This window comes from Motacilla alba, chromosome 1 (assembly GCF_015832195.1).
Source record: "Motacilla alba alba isolate MOTALB_02 chromosome 1, Motacilla_alba_V1.0_pri, whole genome shotgun sequence".
In the NCBI taxonomy this organism is placed as follows: domain Eukaryota; kingdom Metazoa; phylum Chordata; class Aves; order Passeriformes; family Motacillidae; genus Motacilla; species Motacilla alba.
Genome location: NC_052016.1, coordinates 101006888 through 101030378, shown reverse-complemented (window position 1 = coordinate 101030378; position 23491 = coordinate 101006888). Strand labels below are relative to the sequence as shown.

At 37.5% G+C, this 23491-nt stretch overlaps 1 protein-coding gene across 7 annotated transcripts in view; it reads left to right on the top strand.

The window, feature by feature from the left end:
* The window catches only part of MYO16 (myosin XVI), a 363630-nt gene that overhangs the window by 84754 nt on the left and 255385 nt on the right, over positions 1 to 23491 (top strand). For all 7 annotated transcript variants that reach the window (XM_038163728.1, XM_038163644.1, XM_038163898.1 and 4 more), the window contains one exon: positions 14918 to 15181. In XM_038163728.1, the coding sequence (XP_038019656.1) occupies positions 14918 to 15181 (264 nt within the window). The remainder of the gene's footprint in view (positions 1 to 14917; positions 15182 to 23491) is intronic.

Here is a 23491-nt window from a genome sequence, read left to right as displayed (position 1 = left end):
TGAGCTGTCAATAAGCCAATTAGCTAGGCACATTTGTAGTAGTAGGCTAATAATTTGCTAAGTGTGTACCAGTAAATAAAACTTACCTCACAGTAACAACTTTCCCAATCACGTAATTTAATAATTTTATTTAATAATTTTATTTATCACAGCATTTAATGATTTTATTAAGATGAATGTTTATATTCAATTTGGGAAAATACACTTTGAAATAATAGCAGAAGGAGCAGTATTAACTTGGACAACTGAAGAATATAACATTTCCAACTTTGCATTCAACTAAGAATAGGTTATATTTATAGTAGTTTAGTGGAAATCACAGTCATCCACCAATTATTTTTTGTTAGTATTTTATTTGCTACTCTAAAAAATCTGTCAGTAAAGAGAAGAATCAGCACTTTCTGTGGAAAACTTTACTGAGGACTTACAAGAAATTCCTTATAATTTTGGTATTTGGAGAGCTTTTTTCTTCTAGTTATTCTGCAAACAGCAAAGAAAGCTATCCACCCTAAAAATCAGATGAAAGAAGATTATAAAGGTCAAAGTACCATATTTTCTCACCATATTGGCGCAGCATGTGTGATACTTCAGATTCTGATATTTTTTGAGAAGATTGCTGCAGAAACAGAGCAGAAAAACACCCCATACCAACAACATAACCCTCCCAACCTCTTTATTTCCATTTATGAAATTGTAGCAATATAGCACTTTTCAATCCTGATGTAGCTTCTTGCTCCAAATAACCACATTTATTTATATTTCTTGTTCCGTAGAAATTAATATACTGCATCATGCTGAATTTTGCACACTTTCTAAGTTATAAAACCAAACAGAAAATATTTTTTGATAATTTAACACCTGAATCAAAGTTGCAACAGTATAGACATGATTATTTTAAAGCAGGTGAAATCTGAGATGAAACTAATTCTAATTTGTTCTTAAACAAATGAAAATAATTAATTCAGCAAAAGCTTAGTTTGATTTGGAGCAAATAGAGAGTTGTCCTAATGCAAGTTTTTTAATATATTATAAAAGAACACAACCAATTAAAGAAAAATGGTGTTTGTTTATTACAAGAAGTACTTTCCATTTGTTTGCTTTTGAGCAAATGCCTTCAACATGAAAACAACAGCAATAAAAGACCTACTAAGAGAAATCTGCAAGTTTTTACTACTGCACATCCCTTCAGCCAACAGATGGGTCAGTGCGGTATCCCTTGCAGAAACACAGATGCAAGTAGCATGGCCAGAACTGGTTTTCTTGCCAGTGCCATTCTTGTACATTGAAAGACAGCAGTCCCTGACAACTTCCCCCCATCTATAAGGTGATTCAGAGAGCCCTGACTTAGTCCACTTTAAACCTCGTTTTTGATGTAAGGATGGGACCTGGCAAGCAGTGTGGGCAGGAGGGCAGCACACATAGTGGAAGAGCACTTGGTCATTTATTACTAGCTTTTTATGCAGCTGGAATATGGACATTCATGTTGGAAGTGTACTTTACTCTCTTTCATGTCATAGTAGATTTTAAAACAAAAAATCTTATTCTCAGAAAAAATGAAAGATAAACCCTGCTATCTTTTCTTGTAAATCCTACTGTGAATGTCCTTCTGTGCAGTATGACATTTCAGAGGAGATGGAAGAAGTATTCAGAGCACACAGACAGGCAGTAGATCTGGGCCATACCACCTCAGGCTGGTGGACTCCTGCTGTGGTCCCATTCGGTGCAAATCCTGTTATGAAGTGCAACACATAAAATATATATGGGACCTTGTAAAGGCATCTACAGAAAATAGAGCAATGTATTAAGGTCATATTTTGAGAGTTAATTGATAGCTTTCAAATATGATCCCTTTCCCATAAAAGGAATCAAGGCTTTCTTTTTTGAAAAGATTTGTAAATGTTGACATCTAAACTGAGAAACAAGGGAAGCAGGCATGTATAAATTTCCTCTTTTTTCTGTCGTTGTGGGAAGAATAGTATTTTTGTTTGTAGGTAGCTTATTGCAGAAAGCTCTAAAAATGTTAGAACAATATATTCTTTTCTCAACAATCATTTTATGTGAGAAAAGAGACATTTTATATTCAAATTGCACATGAATTGAACAGCTTGTTTTTCAGTTGCTTTCCTTTGAACACAATTATTTGATTCTTAGCTGCAATACTAATGTTAGTTGCAGAAGTGGCATGTGTAAATCATATAGACATAGTTGTGAAAAGTGAAGTCTTTAAGGCAAACTAAATGACTTAATTCCTCTTAATCAGCAATGAATATATAGATTTATTTTGTCTTGGAGTGACATTTTTCTTTCTTGTGATCAGTAATGCCAGAGTTGCAATAATTTCTGTTCTATTTCTACTTCAGTTTCTTCAACATCTCTAAAACCCATTTATGTTCATCCAGTTATTTCTCCAGTAAAGATGCCTGAAGATTTGTGTAGACTAGGAGTCCATCCTTTGACACTGCTGTTTTTTAGTTGGTCAGATGAGATCAAGCTGTTCAATTTCTTCTTCTTCCTCTTCTTCCTCTTCCTCTTTTTTGAATTATCAACCATATTTCCCCATTTTAATTTAACTCAGAAAGGACATTCCTGCACATGTTAACAATCAAATGTTATAATGCTTATCTTCACTTCTGTTTCCATGTCCCTACAGCTGTCCTATATGTGTCCACAAGTGTAATTCTTGATGGTAGATGTGGAAGGTGACCTTAGAGACTGTTGTAAACACTGGTGTCAGGAAAGCCACTAAATCGGCTTTCATTTTCACTTGCCCAGGAAGATCCAGCTCTCACTAGCAATCACCCTTGCTCTTCTAGCCTCACACAGCCTTACCTAGGACATACCCACTAATTACCCTGCCAGTGCAAGAGAGAGAAGCCTTTCAGATGACAGTGGTGTGGCTTTACATGCTAGAAATTCTCATGGGTTTACTTCCCCTTCACTTTACTGAGGGGATCTCTTTACAGAGCTTTACAGGGTCACTTGGAGATTTCAAAACTGAGTGAAGGAGCTGACCTGAGTGTCAGACACACAGAGCTGCTGTGTTGTTGCTTTTGTGTGGCTGTCCACTCAGTACACCAAACAAGGAATTTTGTGATTTTACCTGTTAATCTCATCCATATATGCTACTTTTGTCTTGGAACTCTGCCAAATTTGCACTGTAATAAATTAATTTTATTGTTCCATATTCTCTTCATTTTTATGGTATATAACCTTTCTTTTTCCCTTTCACTCTTTAAATTTCTGTTAACTTTTCTCTCCTTAGTCACTGCTTAGCTAAGATATGCATATTTAATTCTTTTCATCTTTCCTCATAAATCAGTCCCTCAGGCCCCAAAACCATTTGTGGTAGTTTCTTTTGAACTGCTCCAATTTGACTGTCTAGAATTGAATACAGTATTCCAGATAAGTTGCCTTTCTGCAGAAAGGAGGAGGGCCAGTTCCCAATCCTCTTGCTATTTGAAAACTGAGATGGTAGTCCCTTGATGTGCACAGAACAGTGACCAAAGGCCTACATGCTGCAGAATTTTTGTTAGCTCCACTGTGTAGTAAACTACTTTTCCATCTGCTTTTACTTTTCAGTAACCTCTGTAAATTATTAGATTGCATGTAGAACCACAGCTCACTTGGCATAGGATTTCCTTTTCTGTGTGCTTGCAGTCCTTATGGCTAGGTCTGTCAACCACTGCTTCCTTTTTGACTTTTAACTCCCTATGATGCATGATACTCAATATCCTCTTTGTCTTGATTCACACAACCCTTAACTAGCTTTTATATATGCCAGTGATTGCAAATTTTGATTTATGTGTTTTTCTCTTATGGTTTCTGTAATTCTTGTGTGCTGTATGACTCTTGAGTCCTGGCATATTTGCTGACTAAATAGTGATATCTGAGAATGTCTGTGATAAAAGAACTGCCCCAGTTTTTGAAACAATCAGATTTTTTGTTTCTTTATTCAAGCAGTTGGTTGTTGCTGCTGCTGTTTAACTTTTTTAGTACCCTTGAGGTATAGCAACTGTAATTCTGTACTGTGCACTAATGTGTTATTTCACTTTCTCAAATTTCAGATTTAAAAGTATTAACAACAGTCTTAGTGTTTTTCATGGTCTATTGTGTTAAGTACCTGTGTAACAAAACTTTTGTATTATGCTGTGATGGTGGCAGGAAGAATTTTCCAGTGCATCTCTTTGTGGTTGCACGTGCTTCCCTTTTCTCTATCCTGCACCTGAAAGTGTGGACTACAGATCCATGTATTATTACTTCTCCATTTAATGTACTGTAAGGAAATAACTATTATTGTCAAAACATAATTGTCCCTTCATAAGTCTTGTATTGCAGTCAAATAAAGACAGCTAGGTCTGTGCAAGGACTAGAAGGAGTTATATTTTCTGGAAGACTTCTCATCTATTATTTCTTACCTTTCTTTATTGTCATTTGGCAAACCCAGTTCTTCTTTGTTTTCATTCTACCTTCTGATTTAGAACTTCTGGAGTTTTACTTGCTCTTGGTGTGATTTACAGTTATTTGGATTCTTCATTCTGATGCTGTTTCCTCACAGGCTTTGCAAGTGACAAGCATTAATTAGTACATTATTCTAACAAGTATACACTGCTTGCTTCTGAAAATGCCAAATAAAAAGTGACATAAATTCATAGATCCAGAAGTTGTAAGGGTTAGTGCAAACAGCCAATTTATGTTCTCTTCTAAGTTGTCTATATACAGATATATATTAAATATAAAAATGTGTTAGTGCAGTCAGTGTTAATCAGATGACTGTTGTTTTCTGATTACTTTAAACTCTCTTCAGATCCTGACATAGGGACTTGGACTATTTATTTAAAAAAATAAATTAGCTGCTTTACCATTAAGCTTTGGGAAACACATAAGCATATCTTGCTTTGATCTTTGTAAGGAAACAAAGTCTTTGTGATTATGTTACTTGTGTGTATGCATCTTGGATGTTTTCTCCCCATGATAATTTCCAAGTCCATTACCCAGCTGCAGGAAAATGTTTCAAAACCAGGTTATTCATGACATGATTTATTCAAACAAGTGAGTACTACATTGCCTAGTAGTGTTGTACAACTATTTCATTATGGTTAGAAATTATAATGAGGCTTTACTACCATATGGATGTCAGGTTTAGCTTACAAGCCATTATCTCTTGTCACACAAGATACCAAGTAATGTCGAGTCTTGAAAGGAAATTTAAGCATGCTGCAAATAAGTTTCTTCTTGCGCCGGTTTCAGGTGGGGTAGAGTTAATTTTCTTTTTCAGGGCTTTGTTTTGGATTTGTGCTGAACACAAGGCTGATAATACAGAGATGTTTTTGTTATTGCTGAGGAGGGCTAACAGAGCCAAGGGCTTTTCTGCCTTTCGTACAACCACGGTGGGGAGGAAGTTGTTGGTGCACGGGAGGTTGGGAGGAGACACAGCCGGGACAGGTGGCCTCAACTGACCAGAGAGATATTCCAGACCACAGGACCTCATGCTTATAATAGAAAGTAGGGAGGAAGAAGGAAGAAGGGAGTGCATTTGGAGTGATGATGCTTGTCTTCCCAAGTAGCCATTGCACATGATGGGGTCCTGCTCTCCTGGAGATGGCTGAACATCTGCCAAAGCAGGGTGAAGCAGTGAATTCCTTTTTGCTTTGCTTCTTTGTGCAGCTTTAGCTTTTCCCGTTAAACTGTATTTCAACCCATGAGTTCTCTTTTACCCTTCCTATTCTCTCCCCAGTCCTGCTGGTGGGGCAGTAACTGAGCTGCTGTGTGGGTTTGGGCTGGAGTCAAACCACAGTGCTCGGGTGAAAAGCAATGCTATGCACACTCTGCACCTCTTACCTTGCTGCAAGCAAAATATAAGGTGTTGGTGGGACAAGCTTCAGAGGGTGTTTCTACACCTCATAAACAATGAAAGGATTGGAGTGCTGATGTTCTACGGCATTGTTATCTAGCTTGCTGGATCATTTTTGAAGTGTCCCTGCTAGTTCTCTCTATGGCAAAGGCTATGGATGATATCTAGAGACTCCTCCCAATAGATCGGGCAGATGAAACACCCCCAGATTGTGTGTTCTATCTCCTGTGCAATCTTTCATCTATTTCAAAAAGCTTTTGTCCTCAAATACTGTTCCCTGCCTACATATACCCTCCTACTACTTACTAGAGCATATATAAACACCTTTGGGTTTATGTTGTAAAATACCTTTCTCCTATGTTGCAGTGCATTCTTCATTTTAGACCCTCTGAAATTTAGAAGCCACAAAAATAGATAATTATATCTTAGAGCACAAGAGCTCAGCAAAATCAAAGGAGAACTAGGACTATAGTGAACATGAGCTGGTGTGCAACATTTAACTGGCAAGCTTTTTTTTTTTTTTGCCTTCTCATTTCCTTTTTTTCTTTTTTTTTTTTTTTGGTCAGGGAATACTTATATTCCAAACGAGCAGTGTTTCATCCTATTGTCTGAATACTCATTATTTAAAGAGGTCACAATAAAGCCCTGAATTCACCTTGAGTACAGATTTTCATCTCCAAAAAGCCCACCTGAGACATTCTATGAGATGAATGGGTTAGTGTGTTTTACTCATATCCCAGACTGTGCAGTCTTTCTAGTTGGAAACTCCTGTGTTCCAGAGTAGACAATGCTGTCTTAGTTTGTTTCACGAAAGGTTCTGATGTGTACAGGAGAAATTACTCGAAATATTCTGTGGTTTGTGGGAATCCAGACTGCACCTTTGTCTCATCCTCCAAGGGAGTACAGAAGGATAATGGCAGTAGAGAGAAGAGGGAGATAGCAGCTTTACCAAAATAAACAGTATGAGCTTGACCAGATCATGTGTGTTCATTTTGCTTGCATTCCTGTAGTTTCTGGATGTGATCCACAGATGAGGACTACTGCTCTGGGGCAAACAGACTTTCTTTCAGACCATTCATACATGTGAATTCCCTGTACATCAAAAACAGACAAAAGAAAAAAAAAAATTTTGTGTTTCTAAAAAATGAGAAGAACCCCATACATATGTATTTGAAACCTGTGTTTTATTACGCTGAAGGCTAATGTACAGGCAAGCAATTTGCCTGCATTTATGAATAAACAGTTAATGAATTTTACCTAGAACATAAAATCTCCATATGTCACAGATTGCTACATGGCATAAATCACAAATGACAGTGCAGAACCCTCTGTTATATTTTAATTAGGTATTATTCAAACTCTCTTCTATCACTACAATGGCAAGATCCCAAACTGGTTGATTCTTTGATTTAAATATAATAAATTTTTAGAAGATGCCAGTGTAACTTCACTGAAATGCTGATAGATAGATAATAGAGTCTGTTAGGAAGCTTGTAGAGTTGATAAATAGCATCTGATAAGTAACTTTTCCTTGGTGTCAAGCTGGAAATTGATTGCAGTTCCTACTTACCAGTCTAGTCACATCCAAAGGCTCTTGAAGAGCAGCATACAGGAGTAGGGTTTTGTAAGAGAGTGGCTGCTTGAATGTGCTCAGGATTGCTCTTCAGCAAAGACAGAATTGGGTGTTAAGCAGAAATTGAGGAAGCTTTGTGTATCCTGTCATTTAAGAGCCCTAACTTTCTAATTATATCAAAAAGAAGCTCTGTGGAGCCGAGAACAGGAGAAGCACATCAGCTCCTTTACTGCAATGTAATTTATTCTCAGAGGACTTGGCATTAATTGAATTCTTTACATGCTTTACAAGGTAAATAGTTATACTGCTCCCTCATGGTTTTCTGCTTTTGGGGTGGGAAGGGGAACCAAGAAAAGAGAAAAAGGATGAAGTCCATTGCTACAGTGAGCAGATCCATACTGACCTGATGGAAGGGTTTCAGCTGTGGAAGTCAGGCTGAGTGGTTGCAAGCACCATGCTTAATAAATGTAATGGAGAGGCTGTTCAAATCCTAAGTAATTTACCCCATGCTGAACAAAGGATTTTCAAATCAAAGTATTTTGGTGCTGACCTTTATATTTCAATTTGAGATGGATTTAACCTAAGCCAGCCTTTCCTGTGGCTGTTCTTAGCCACACTTATTTTGGAATCTGTAAGATCAGTAGAAAATACGTAATAACTTTTGATTTCTGAAGAGACCACCTGTAAAAAATGCATTGATCTATGGTTCAGACACAATGACTTCTGTTATGCTTCAGTATTTATATCACTGATTTCATATGAAATTAATTTCAGCTTCATAAATACTCATAAATTGTTATTTCTAATTCAACATAAATTTAAATAATATGCATTGTTGGTAGAAGAAACAAAACATCCTGTATAATAATGTCATTATGTATAACAGCAAAGTGCATTACTGAAAGGGCCAGTGCTTAAATTTCTGGTCTGACTTCTGTTAGCAAACATGGAGTGCGCAGTAATGTAGCTTTTTGAACTGGATGAAGCTGCACTGATTTACACCATCCTTGTATCTGAATCTGAAAGTGCCAAAGCACTTGCTGCTCATTGCATGTCTTTCCCACATTTCTTTGTTAGTAGTGTGGTTATGGTCAGCTAGCCAGCTTTAAAAGTGTTGTACAATAGTACTGTCTTTATGAAAAAATGCCTTTTTTAGTTTGCTGAATGAATGCTAACCTATTTAAACATTTATTGAAGTTGTTGAAATTTTAAAATATTTTATCTTTCTGCAATTCAGGACAATTTCATTTATCTAAATTAGAATGTAGATGTTTAATTACAGTTTTGAAAATGGGCTGATATCATATCTTTAGCATGAATAGACCAAGGTAGGGGCTAAGTGTCAGAGGACCCAAACTAAACACAGTATATATTTTGGAGTGTTTTTTACTCTTTTTCCTTTAGTGAGATTAACCTGCTTAAAGACTGTTTTTTGGGTTGCAGTATACATTCTCAGATTCTCAGATTACCATTTTCCCAGCTACTTTAAACCCTGTATCTTTTGTTTCAATGCTATAAACACTGAAGTCTTTCAAATACCCAGAACTTTAATTATTCATTGTTTAAAATATCATGAAAATCAGCATGTTTGCATAAATAAAGATAAACATGTCTCTTAGTATTTAAAAATTTGTAATTTTTAGCATTATACATCCTCAGTCCATGTCACCTTATTTGAGAGGCCTGCTGCATTAAGCAATGTCAACAATTGATTGTATGCTTACCTTTAATGAAAAGTCACATGCAACGTCAAAATACATCTGAGCAGAGAGGTGAGCCTGTGTGTACCTGTATGTAGGTATTCAGCTTTACTTTCTGGAAATGCCTCCTGACCTGTGACATAATCATAAACTGCCAGAGACATAATCACCCCCATTTAATGGGAATTACCATCTGAGGTGCATTTTTTAGAATGACTAGTCTGCTAATTTAAATGCCAGAGCAAGTGACTAAAGTTAAGAGACATAAAGCCATAAGAAGCAGTATAAGGGAAACCTGTATCAATATGGTTTCTGAAAAGAGGTATGGCAAAAATGTCCCTGCATACTGTAAAGTTACTTGAGCTCAAATCACCTTCAGAAGATGGAATAATATTTCTGTAACAGTACCCATTCTTCCTCTCTGTTTACATCCCATCACCCTTCCTTTGCTCTTCATTTTGTTCAGGAGCTGGTGCTTAAAATGTCACAAAATATTCCTTCTCTTATCTCTTATCTATCTGGTAAGAACCAGTGACAATTCAAAGCAAACCGTTCCTCTTTACTCAGAAATCTCTTGTTTGTACAGGCAGGATCAAAACTGTAATTTGTCTTGTGATGCGGATGTCATACTCTCCGATTGTGAGTAAATTGCTACCATTTTATGAAGCTGTTGTTTTAAAGTAGCGATTCTTCTCTTTCTTGTGGTTCACGGTGGTCCCAGTCAATGAAGCAGCTCTTTGCTAGCAAGCATAATTGAATCATTTATTTATTTATTTATTTATTTTTCTGTTGGTTACAGTGGTAATGATTTCCTTTGCCCTGTACTAATTGGTAATCAAAGTAATATGGTAAAAGTTTCTCTGGTTTTGATATTTCAGTGATCTATAGAGGTTTCTATATTGTGTGCTTATACAGAAGATGCAGACCTTAAAACTATATGCATACTGACAATCATGTTTAATCTAGTAGGTTTTGTCCAGAATATCCCATTAAATAAATGATAACCAAGTAAACCTTGCCAGCTTTTTCGTGGTTGACACTGCCAAGGTATTCTCTGGTGCAGTCTGCCATGACCATCCCAGTGGCCTGATTAATCCCTGCACATTAGTGTGATTTGTCATGCACTGAGCCAAGAACTGCATGAAATAATCTTCAAATCTGAAATTTTATGTCATGAGATACAAACTCTTAAGCAAATACATTCAGAAAGCACCCATTTTCCCTACCCACAAATCTTTACCATACTGCCTCCTGACTAGCACACTCAAAACCAGCTCTGTTTGGGATCGTGTTTTTCATCTGTCTCCTGCTGTTGAATGGGTGTCATACAGTGTTCTTGGACCAAATCAGTATGGCAGATTGTGCCAGTCTTCGCATATAAGGGGAAGGAAAGGATGGACAGACTTACTGCACATGTTACCTTTTTAGGAGGCTCCAACAGTTTGGGTTTTTTTGAGTCCAGCTGTGGTTAGTTGTCATTCTCTAAGCAGTATCTGTTTACATCTGCCTAATAAAGTTGTGGATTTTAGCAGCCATTTTTTCCTGGAGGGTTTCTTTACAGCTGAAGCTGTTGTTGGTATTGGCAATACTCACTTAGGACAGAGTAGTTAGCATACTTCAAATGGGAGAGTTTAATCCTGGGGATTGGGTTGATAGAAACTTTGGGCAGTTCAAGAGGGGAAGTGATATTTTCATGCCTGAGGCAGACTATCCCTATACCTCGGTACAGGCTGGGAACTGACTGACTTGAGCTGCAATCCTGCTGAAGATTGTGCAGGGGTTACAATGGACGCAGAATTGAATGGAAGCCAGCTGTATGTGCTGATGATAAATCAGACAAACCACACAGGGGGCTACGTTCAGAGGAGTTTGGCCAGCAGACGAAGGGAACTTACTGTCCGCTGCTACTTGGGGCTACTGAAGCTGCACCTGCAAATGCGTGGTCTTGGTCCCACCAGTCTGAGATGGATACTGAGGCAATAGAAGGAGAGCAATGGGAGGCAACCAGGATAACTAGCAGAAATGACAAAGCTGAAGTCTTCTCAATAGTGACAGTAGTAACAAGGGATAATGGCCACCAAAAGAACTCAAGGCATTTTTGACAGAAGTCAGTGAAGCCCTTTAACAGTTTACCCAGACAACTTGCAGAATCTGTTAACAGAGGTTTTCAAGACTGGTAGACAAGACAAAGTTATCTGATCCAGTGTTAGTGAATTACCTACCCCACGTTTCATGTGTATTAAGTCATCCACAGAATTTCCTCCAGAAGGATGTCTGTAATCATCCTGTGTTTGAGGGGAGCTCTCTTGAGGTGTGAAAGAAGCTCTGCCTCTTGTGCCATCATCAGTTCCTCTGCTGAGTAGGATCACAAAGCAGAGCTCTGCCTGGTTCTAAAACTGGGACTCAATGTTGCATTCCTTAGATGCATGTCTTCAGAGCACCTGAAAGATAGATTCAGGCAGTTTGCCTTGTCTGCATTTATACTGTGTTTCTTAATTTAGGCTTACTCTAATGAGGTTGCTGACCTGCAGCTGTTACACCCACAGTCAGATACTGATCTCATCTGGGATGTATCAGGTTCCAGATGTGCTGAGAAAAGAAATTTCATCTTCAATTCATTAATTCTCAGTTGAGGCAAGTGACTAAATGGATCAAGAGTCCTTTTCTCAATTGGCCTGAACTGCTATGACTCTGGCCACACACTGGGAACTGCTATGTGGGGCCAGTTGTGGTAGTCAAGCACTGTTCCTCATAGGCCAAATAGACAAAGACTCATACAAGCTGAAAGTCATTCCAGTGGAGAGGCAGAGGACACTAAGCCAGGAACATCCATCCTGAAACTGGAATCTGCCTGTGAGAGAGCGTCTTTGCTGTGCTGTGTTTGACCAAGACACTGAGCTGATTTGTTTGATTTCTTGCCTTGGAAGAGGAGAGCAGTGGGATGGCAAAGGTGTCCTACATCTTGCATCAGTCTCATTTGTGATATGGCAGCAAACACTACGAGTTCCTCCTAAGAACAGAGACTGCCCATGAGCTAAGCTGAGGAAAAGCAAAGACACCATTAAAGTCTTTGGTTAGCAGACAGTGCAGATTCACAGCTATGACTAAGACAGTAGCCACAACTCTCAGCCTCAGGTGAGTTTTCAAAATGTAAACAGCAAGTTCAGTTGCAGCCTGTTGGAGCTCAAGTGCATGGCTTCTCATTCTTCTCTTCATGAAAAAGAAGGAATGAGCAGAGCAGGGATGGGCTCCCAGCTGCAGGCAAACACAGTTTAACACAGTGAGCTGGTTTTCCCTCTGTGGCTATGAGCCTTGCTGGCAGGCATTATAGCCACATTCAGAAGTGTTAGGGTATAAATTTAGGGTGTTACAAGCCAAAAGGCCGGTGTAGGCTAAAGGCTTGGCTGCTGAAATATTTTATACACAGCAGAACAATTCTAATAGCGAAGATTCGAAGTTTGCTTATTCTGCAGTCCTATCATGAGAAAAAGAAGATACAGTTGAAAACTACCTCAGGCTGAGGAGAACGGTCTGAGGGTAGCTCTTCTATGGGATTGAATGCTCTGAACACTGAGATTGAACCCAGGAATAAAGTTACATCTTCTGCAGTGTTACAGAGTTACCCATTCATTTTGTTGTGTCTTCCAACAAGGAAATAAAAGAAATGAAACATATAATTTTTGCTATGAAATGAAACATATAATTTAGGGTCAAGTGGAAAATTTTGTTTTATGCAGCAGGACTTACTGGCTTTGACATGCAAGAAGAAAGGGTTTGTGTTTTGCCTTAATGCAAGCCAATGTGTGTGTTTCCAGTTTTTAGTTTGACAGCTCATTTTCTTCTAACTAGAAGGGCATGCTAAGAAAGGAACAGAAATTATAGGGAGAGAGTAGCCTATGTTAAAAATAATTGACCTGTAGAATTGTATTCTGTGTCTGCGTCTGTCATAGAATTTCCCAACAGGACACTCTGGGCACTCTTTGGATAAGTGTGTGCTCCTCAGTTTTGAAAAGTCTGGTTTGCGACCATGGGTCATAATTTATAGTGAATACATGTAATATTTTATATAATATATAATATTTGTAATTTATGAAATAATATAACAAATAATTTACCAAATAAATAGATAATGTTATAAATAGAATTTACAAAATGATTGGCATGCAGACCTCAAACTATAATTTTATATTTTAATATGGAATTATGATACATTATAAAATACTATGGCTTTAAAGCAAACCAAAATATGTTAAAAAAAGAACACAAAATTCTTGAATGGGACACCCAAAATCAGTGAGTAATTTAAAAAGAAAATAATTTCCTTTGTAGAGAATGCAGATAAGAATACTCTGTTGTCTCTTTTTTTAAACGAAAATAAATAAATATTTGTGATGATTTTATGTGCTGTGATGACATGAGCTTTACAAAATCCTGTCAGGAGATTGTTAATTGTGCCTTCAGAGCAGGGTTTGAATGGAATTCAATAGATTAAATACATGTCAAACCACAAGGAGAAAACAAAGTGGTCATTTAGTCAGCAGAACTCAGGCGTGCCCTCAATGAAGTGGGGATCCTTTGATGGTATGACTATACAAAACAGGTAGAAAATAACCTCTTTCTTATGTTGCAGAGTAAGGCTACTTTTGTTATTTCTTAACTACCCAAGGTGGATTGAGTCTGCATTTCCTTCAAGAGGTCTTACTTCAAACTGTGGAGAGAAGTGGGCTGTTGTTAGCCCTTAGAAATTACAAATTTGAGCACCTAGCCCCCATATGAACGAAATTCACAAAGTAGAACATGAGACTCAGAAGTGATGGGGTGGTCTGTAGCCACCACCTTGAATTGCCTTAGTGTGGGATGGTGGGCACGGTGTTGATGGATGTGGATTCACATTCAAGGAGTTGGGCAATAAAATTATCTGATAATCCATTAGCCTCTTTTTGTGACATAACAGTAAAAGTAAGTAGCAGCACTCAAGTCTCCTATGGTCTTCCATCTTTGCTCTCAGTGGAAAAGAAAAACAGTGAGAAAACAGTGTTATTGCAATGTCAGCAAAAATACCATGTTTAATGGTAAAACCAAAAAAGGAATTTGACTTGGGGGAAATGCTGGGAGTGTTAGGAATAACTGATTCAAAGACACATTTGTGATTGTTTCCACGTGAAGATTTTAGTATCTGATGGTTTCATTAGAATTATCAATTTTGATGTCTCTATACAATCAAAAAAATAAAAAAAATAGAAAAAAGTTATAGACATGGTTAGAAATCTGAAATGACTGATGTTTTTAAGAGGTAGTTACCTGAGTGCCCACTGCATGCTAATGAACTCATTAAAATTATGATATGATGCTTTTTCTTCTTACTGAATACAGGAATTCGTCAACCTAAAACAAGATGAAAATTAATAAAAAAGAGGCATGGGCATCAAACTGGCATTAGTCTTCATAGTAGTTTCTTGTTTGTAAGCAAATGCTAGCCACATGAATTGTACTGAACTATTTAGGTATTTTGCCCTTCTCACATTTAAACTCTCAGACTTCTTTCTATTCACATTTGTTCACATTAATTGAGCCAGCTTTTAAAAAGTGCATTAGTGATTTAATGGAATGAGTTATATGTTATTTTCAAAAAGTAAGTGACAATGACATAGACTCTCTACAGTCAGCCTCGGTCGAGTAGGAGGAGCTTACATGATGGACCTGCGCACGGTTAGAACAAGAAGATAACTGGTGGAGGCTTTGTGGCACATTTGAAAGCAAGATCTAAATTTGCTTATGTTTAATTCCTTGCAGGCTGTTTCCAGCTATGTAATGTTTTTCGGACCCATGAGATGGAAATTGAGCAGTGCTTGCTGGAGTCCCTCCCCCTCGGCCAGCGGCAGCGGCTGGTCAAGCGCATGCGCTGTGACCAAATAAAGGCGTACTACGAGCGGGAAAAAGCTTTCCAGAAACGGGAAGGCTACGGGAAGAAGCTGAAGCATGGAAAGAATCAACGAGTTTGTTTTAATCTTGCTGATATGATACAGGATGCAATCATACGCCACGATGATAAAGAAGGTACATGTTAACATTATACGATGTTTTCCTTGGTACAGTAAAAGTTTCAGAGGAAAAGCTTTCTTGTTCTGCTCATCTATCTCTAAGTAAAATGCAAAATACTGATTTTAAAGTGATTGTCTCAGTGAAATATGCAGGCGTGTGTTGCACACAACACATTGCAACTTCTTAATGAAATGGATGAGGTGTGGAGAGTAAACCTTCAGAAACCTAATGAATTTATTTTGAGATTAATATAAAGTAAAATATTTCAAAACAAGTAAGGACCATGAATCTGTGATTATGTCTGGCCTCTTACATATCTGCATGAGCCATAGAATTGAACACAAGTTACTTTGAAAATTAGATTCTCATTATTAGCCAAAAATTGGAGTAAGGGATGCTGCTGTTAGTTACATAGGTGTGTCTAGAGCAAGGAGATGGTGTTGACCCATAGTCACACCAGATAGAAGGCCGTCTTTCTGTTTGTGAAATTATGTTTATGTCCTTTTCAATTATGTAACTGCACTTTAGTGTTCTGGTTTTAGTTTCTTGGCATTGTGTGAATCCCTGGTGCAGCTGATAGTAACCTGAGGAATTTGTAATTTACTCCTCAGAAGTGAATCAAACCTTGCAGTAAGAATCTCCCAACTTTTAAAAGTCCCCAGAAATCCCCATACTGTTGTGTGGTAGGGAGGGATATAAGAAAAGAACTGATGCAATGTTGTTGGCAACTCCTTTGCAAACAGAGTTTAAGTCAGTTCTTTGTAATCACATTAGTGTAAAAAGGGGAGACTCTGAGACAGACACACATCATGCAAAGAACTTGGCAAGATTCTCCTAATTTTTATCACTTTGATTAGGTATGACTTTTTCACTCATTCCTGAATCTTCATTTTATTGTGCATTTGCTCCATCATTGCGTATCACTCAGGTATAGTCCTACACACTTAGATCTTTAGAAGAAATGAATGAAAAAGCTCTTCTTTTAAAGTGAGTGCACCAGGCATCATTTACAACTAAATAATGAATAAAATTCACAAACTTTCATTCCACTCTCCTGCTTCTTCCTAGCAGGAATTATAAACAAAGATCTTCCTCCATGTTCCCATAGCTCCAAATTTCTTTAAAAACCAAGCAGAATACTAGGTATGACTCTTAACATTCTGTAAAATTCAGATACTTGAGGCTACTTTTGACATTTGCACTGAAGAAATGTAGGTTTCCTATTGCAGTGGTGGTAGGGCATCAACAGTGTTTTGTGTTATCTATACTTGGCCTTGAGCTGCGCCTGAATCAGAATATAAAGTTCAGCAAGTGCTGAGACTGAATATCGTAAACAGAAAGGGAAGATATCTCAGGCAGAGGGAAGTAAAATGGAGGAAAATCAGGAATGTTGTCCTGCACTTGAAACAGGTCCCCAGAAGCAAGGAGATCAAATAGCCTGAATTTGTGGCCTGTGGTTTTTTCCCAGGACTATGAAAATGTGTGATTGTTGTCTTTAGGCAGCTTGGGGACCTGCAAGTGCCTGCCTGTTGTGTTTTTAGCCAAATGTTCCCAGAACCTGTTTGCTTTGGGGTGAAAAATGTTAATTAAGAATCGTTATCATCAAAAAAAACCCTAAACCAGAACAACAACAACAAAGTTTGGACTCACAGACATGAAAGCTGCTTTCCTACTATTGTTGCTGAGTGGAACATACGACCATGACTCTAGTGAGTATACCTACACTAGAATTTCTGTTCATATTAGACATATTCTTTTGTAATAAATATCGCACTCTTTTACTGTGTTTGGTCCTGTTTTATGGAGCATGTAACGTAGATTCCTTTCAGGCAGAGCTGTACTGGAAGATGTGGTCTGGAAGTAGAGCTAGTGCATCAAAACAGCAATGAGCTTTCAGTCTGTGAGGCTCAGCTAGACAGAGCCTGGAGTAATCCCATGGAAGTAATGGGATATAGCTGGGGAAGCTGGGCTTTTGCTACAACCTGTTTTTCTTCTCTATTTAACAATGTTAATGTTAAATGTCTCTCTCATATTTTACAATGTGCTCAGCAATCAACAGCATTGGATAGGTGTAAAAGACAGCTAAGAAAGGTGTTTTGCAGTTCTATGGATGAAATGCAAAAACAATGTCATATAGAAAGTGAAAAGAGGGCACAAGAAGGAGATACAAGTAGTTGTTCAAGTAAAGTCCAGGGGTTCAGTTTTTCTGAAGTATCATAAATTATATAGACTGGACAGCACATTTTGAAGTGGTGAGGTGTAGTTCTGGTTTGATACGTGAGATAAATTGGATTCCATTAATATATATAGAAAGATGGATTTATAATGTGGCTGGTGTGGATACATTTCACAGTTTAGTCTGGTCAGAATTTTACTCTTACAAATTCATTATCTTTGTTATTAATGAAAAATATTTTCCAGAATTACTATAGCAGCTGCTAATGGGCACAAAATGCATTGCTGTTGCTGCATGCTAACAGGAGTGACTATTAGTTTGCTCTAAAAATAATTTTAGAACAGGCTTTGAGAAAATTTTACTAGTGACCTGCTTTTTTATCAAATTTATAAATTAAATGCATGCTCATTTGATTTCTCAATAAGTTAAAAATTAGTGAAATTATGTATCTTTGCTTTTTATTATTTTTTAAATTATTATTATTAGTAATTCTTCTTTAGTATTTTATCTCACCCAGGGAGATTGAAGGGGAATCCTCCTTCACTGTATCCTTGCAGCATCCTGTAGTTTCTCTGTTTTAAAGCAGTATGTTTTTACTGCTGTTGATGGGCCACATCCACCCACACTACTAGCAGTGAGCATTTTGGGAGATTCTGCAAATATTATTCTCAGTGTTGACATGTATAGAAGCAGAAGCTGATGAATAAGTGAGTGCACTGTTTTTCGACACTGATTTTGTACATCTTTATTGCTGGCAAGGGAGTACCTCTTGTTAATTTTCCTTTAAATACTGTATACTTTTCTTCTGTGAGATATTAAATCCCTAATAAAAATGGACAGCAGGAAATTTGTCTTGCTGACATCAGCCATATAAATGTGCTGTAGGCATGCTTGCACCTACATGTGGCCTTACCATGTGGACTCAGATCTTTTCTAGTACACACACAAACCATACATCGGTATTTGCTGAGCCTGCACGTCAGCTGAGACCCATCTACAAGCGACTAGAAAATGAACCGAGCACTCAGGAAATAAACTGAGCCAGTCTCAGTCTGAGTTTCTGCTTCAAATACAATATAGTCAAATGGATCCTTAGCATTCGGGCCTCTTGAGAATAAGGGATATGCATCCCTCCTGAGGCAAAGGTGCAGTTATTGGCACTGACAGCACTGAGAAAGAGTGGCTGCTTTGAAAGATGTGATTTTTGGAATGTGAGCTGATAGATAATCTTGCTACAATGAAAACAGTAGCTGAAAGTGGACATGACAGTCCTGTACCTGAAATCTAACATAGGGGAAACTAAAGGACTGGCTTTAGTTTCTGTAATCTCTTGGTATATTCTGTAACCCACCTTCTCAGTCACCCTGCAGAATTACTCAAGATGTAGGATTGTCAGACAATCTTTGTATGTAGTAAGTATCTTTTGTTGTAAAACCTCTCAGTTGTGATGCAGTCATGATGTGTACCATAAAGTCTGCCGGGCTGGCAGGTGGTGCTGGGTCAGGGTACAAAGTGCACAGAGCCATCAAATTCAGTCTGGAGACAAAAGAGGTACTCCTGTGAAAATCAGCATTACAAAAGGGAAATGCAGATTCCCTAAACCTATTTAAAGCCCATTTCATCCTTCTGATGAGCAATATGCTGATTCTGTGACAGCATTGTGATTCTAAATAGCAGGATACCAGAGTGAGTGTGTGTTAGCATAATGCTGGGTCTCTAGTAATGATTCTTTGTCCTTTTGTAGTGATTCCCTGTTTTAGGCAGTCCTCCTCAATTCTCCCAGAGCTTCTTCCTAACCTTGCAGAGTTGCAGGTGTGATTTTGCCTTTAGAGATAGAATGCTGGGATATGGTGGCAGGGGACAGCCTTACTCTCCCTTCTCTCACCTCGGTATGTCAGGAAAAGGTGATTTTAAAAGAAGATGATACCAATATCCTACTTTTCCTGCAGTGTTCACTGCCAAGGCAGGTCTCCCGGGACTGGGTCCTAGCCCCAGCTGATTGACTGCTGAGCAGTTTTATAGTGAAGGATAGAAAACAGAAATCCTGTCTCACTTCCCTTCCTCTGATGCCAGTATCTCTAGCTGTTTGCAAGATGTAATATTATTGTGAGATTGGCAGTATCATGATATTTGAAAGGGTTGGAATAATCAATATATTGGAAGAGTTTAGTACCATTAGTTATTTTAATGAGCACTGTATAATGTACAATGTTATGATAAATTTCAGTTATGTTAATTAAAAGGGTGTGTAAGTGAGCATTAAAGAGGGTACAGGTGGGGCTGCTGCTGAACTGTAATTTACATCTGAACAACTTTGGGCTATAAAGAGGGCTCTGAGGAGGGGAAGCAAAATCTATTCAGAAGAAGAATGCATCTTTAATTTAAGGAGGCAGATGAGTTACCATTAGCTTTCGTTAGGAGAATGTGTCAAAGATGTTATAATAATCCTTCCTATTTATGGAAAAAAAGATAAAAATAATCTGAAACAGAAAACAGAGGCTGAAACTGAGCAGAAATAAACCAATTTCTTATTATTTCCTTGCATTATTTTCAAATCTTCTCACCAACTTTTTTTTTTTTTATTCTATTACATTAGGCTTGGTTATGCTTTACTGTCCTTTTTCCAGTAAGCTAATTGATCCTCAACAATCAGTTTCAACACTGCCAGCAGTCTTTTTGAAAAGCTGTAAGAAGCAGGATGTGTGCAGTAGTGACAGGTTGGTGAGAGCATTTGGTAGATTTCCATTTCCATTATGGGAAACCTGTTGTCAGGCAACAGTGTGTAACATAGACTCTTCGCAGCAAACACCTTTAAAATTGAGAAGAATGGGAACATATTCAGGTAGCCTGTCTGCTGTTGGGATTCTACCTTTTTAGATGTTTGATGATACCTCCTCTTTTCAAACTGATTTCAGGCAGCTCTTCTGATTTTAACGTATTGCATGTTCAGGGGTGAATGGTGAGAAATCAAGGCTCCGAGCATGGCAAGGCCTGGTTTTTATAATTCACCAAATCCTTGGATGAGGATTGAATTTTTGTGTGCCAGAAGTTCAGAGGAATCTTTGCTACTATAAGAGACTGAAAGATAAAAAAATATGTTTACTAAAGACAGAGAATTTTAGTAATACGAGAGTTTTACAGAAATACAAAGTAAGAAAACACATTATGATGCTTAATGTTTAGGAGAGAGGTGAAAAAAAGGTGTAACATTAAATCTCTCAGGTTAGGTCCTTATCATTAAGGCAGAGTTTCCTTAAATTAGGCAAAAATAACTCCATCTTGAGTTTAAAATAGAGGTGGCTCTAGAAAAGAGAAGGATCTCTGTGTAAAAGTGCAGATTAATCTTCTGTGCCATCACAGATTACCATCATCCACTCTTATTTGCTTCCACCTTTAAAAATCTTCCTGCCTTGTTTCTTATGATTAATATTTAATATCACCTTCTTTCATTCCATTCTCCTCCCAAAGGTACTTTAATTAGCATTTCTTTAGCATACTGGGTGTTGTAGCTATAGCCTTCTGAAGAGGCAGGGCTAAAATCATAATGAATGATAATAAATAAGGATAAATTAGGAAAATTAAATGCATGAGATATTTATATTATATTTTTATATATATACACTTTTTATACATGTATTATGTACCAAATGCAAAAAGGCCAGAAATATAAATACAGTTGTCAATTCAGAATTTTGTTGTACAATCTGAATTATTGTCCCCTAGTTTTCCATGCACTAATGACTTTACGCTTTCTTTTGGGAAACCTCACTTTTATCAGTCATTCCAGCTGTGAGAAGGATAAAATGACAAATTGTTGTGGTGTGTTTAACATGCACAGGTGAGCTTCATGACAAAAGAAATCCTCCAGATATTTAAAAAAAATAAAAATTAAACCTTGGGTCAAAACCTGAAGTAATAGGAAATGAGACAAATAATACCAATTAATAAAGTCTTGCATAGTGAAGTCATGATGAGGGAACATCCTCAAAAATCAATTTAATATAATTTCAGTTTGAGGAAATTAAAACTCTGAATGGTCAAGAACATCCAGAACAGAACTAAAATGTATTGCATACTCTGTATTACCTTATTTTAGCATGCTCAGCCCTTTTTAAAATTTAAATCAAGGATTTCTTGGAATTTATAGTGCTTTGTTTCAGATTGTTCTAACATTATTTAGTATATTTTAATTTCAGATTACTATTTACTCTCACTCTAAATTTAATTAAAGCCTATTTTTTATCTTTCCAGGGAAGCAAATGGATTTCATTATGCATGTAATAATAGGGACACTTCCCCACACAGAGCTATTTTGGATTTTACAGTGTTTCCCTTGAATCAGAGGAAAAAAATGTACATTAGACAGTAATTTAAAACTATTTACAAATGTTGATTTGCTGGGAACTATTGTAGAAGAAATCACAACACACATGTATGCTAATTTATACAATTTAATATTTATTGTCCAATCCCTAAGAGACATGAGCAGTAGACGCTGAATATTGGAGTCAAGAGCCTAATCAGAGCATATTAAATTAATGAAGTACACAGAAATTTTGCAAATTGGGGCTTTTTGAAAGAAGGAAAAGTATATACTGTAAATGAATGCTTTCACAAGACAAATTCTTGCATTCTGGAGTGGGAATCATGTCTGTAACTCTGGATGGCACTAATGCAGCTGACTGTCCAACACGCTACTGCTGACTGAGCTGTTCTGTGTACAGGAAAATGAAGCATCAATCAACCATCTCAACCCACCCATTGATGAAGAAGCTTTTCCAAAGGCCCAGAATGTAGAGACATTTCAAACCAAGGCAAGGCTTCAACCCTATAGATTCAGCATGGTTGCTAACTTTCTTTGGCTCCATGTGTGTGGAATTCAGCAACACAGGGCATCTTTTTATTATGATGCAGGGAAACATAATGCCTGTAGCTATTGGGTAACAGATGTTTTGTAATTAAAGCAGGCCATTTCAAAAGAAATCATAAAATTACAGGAAGATGAAATTTGAATGCATATGAATTCTTACAGGATTCCATATGTTCTTTTTGTCCATGTGTTTACATTTTTAGTAATTTGGTGAAGCTGAGAACTGAATATTAAATGATTTGCTGTTGATAAAGATATGTATGATTGCTAATATACAACACCTATTTAATTGGAAAAGGTAAGACTCACCAAAAAAGGTATGACATGTCAAAAAGTGAAGAATAGACTTGGAGTGTAGGTTTAATCTATCATTTTGTTCTCCATGTGAACTGTCTAACTACAGGACTGCTTCTGCTCCATGACTACTTTTCTCTTAGCTGTGAAATTTTCCTAGGTTGTTTCAGCCGCCGTTTTTGTCTCTGCACATGCCCAGAAGTACCTTGGTCTGAACAGCTATCCTCTGCCTGTACTAAGTGGGGAAATAAAGAAAAATCATCCATTTTGGGTCGCCCTTAGTAGGGAGATTTACACCAAGTGTAATTTATCTGTCTTTTGATCAAATAAATTTATGATGTCATTCTTCTCTCTATAAAAACTGAGCTTGGAGTTGTGAGCCACCCATTTTTGCTTGCCCACAGGTTTCACCTGTGGATTGCTTTGAGAGCCATTTTTTGTCTGTGCATTTCTTTGTCCCACTGACTCTTCTGTGCCCTTCTGTCCACACACCTCAAGTATCTTGAGCAGTGTCCAGCCTGGCATGTCTTTCTCCTGGGGAAGGACCTGAGAGGCATATTGGATCTGGCTGGTCTTGCTTACATTACAGTAAACTGTAGAAAGTTGAATGAATAGTATACTGTAGTTCAAAAATCTCAATGCTATCGCTATGGCTGCTACTAACTGTGTTTTGAAAACAGGAATATATTCTGGGCTATTTGCAGTTCTGCTTCACATGCTTAAGCTCTGAATAAATAAAACCTGAGATATGTGTTTGAACTTCGTGATTCCCTTTTGGTGGTTTAGGGTGTCTATAAGATCGCCCTGAAGGATTTGTTGAAAAGCGTGCCTTTTTCTTACTGGTATAGAGAGTTTCTAGAAACTCAGCTTTCAGATTTTTCTTTGAATCACAGGTTTCTAAAATGTAGGCACTGAGTTGCTTGTTTTCTATGCAGGTAAGTCCGTTCTTGAACTTTACCCCTACGTATCCAAACAAAACCATATT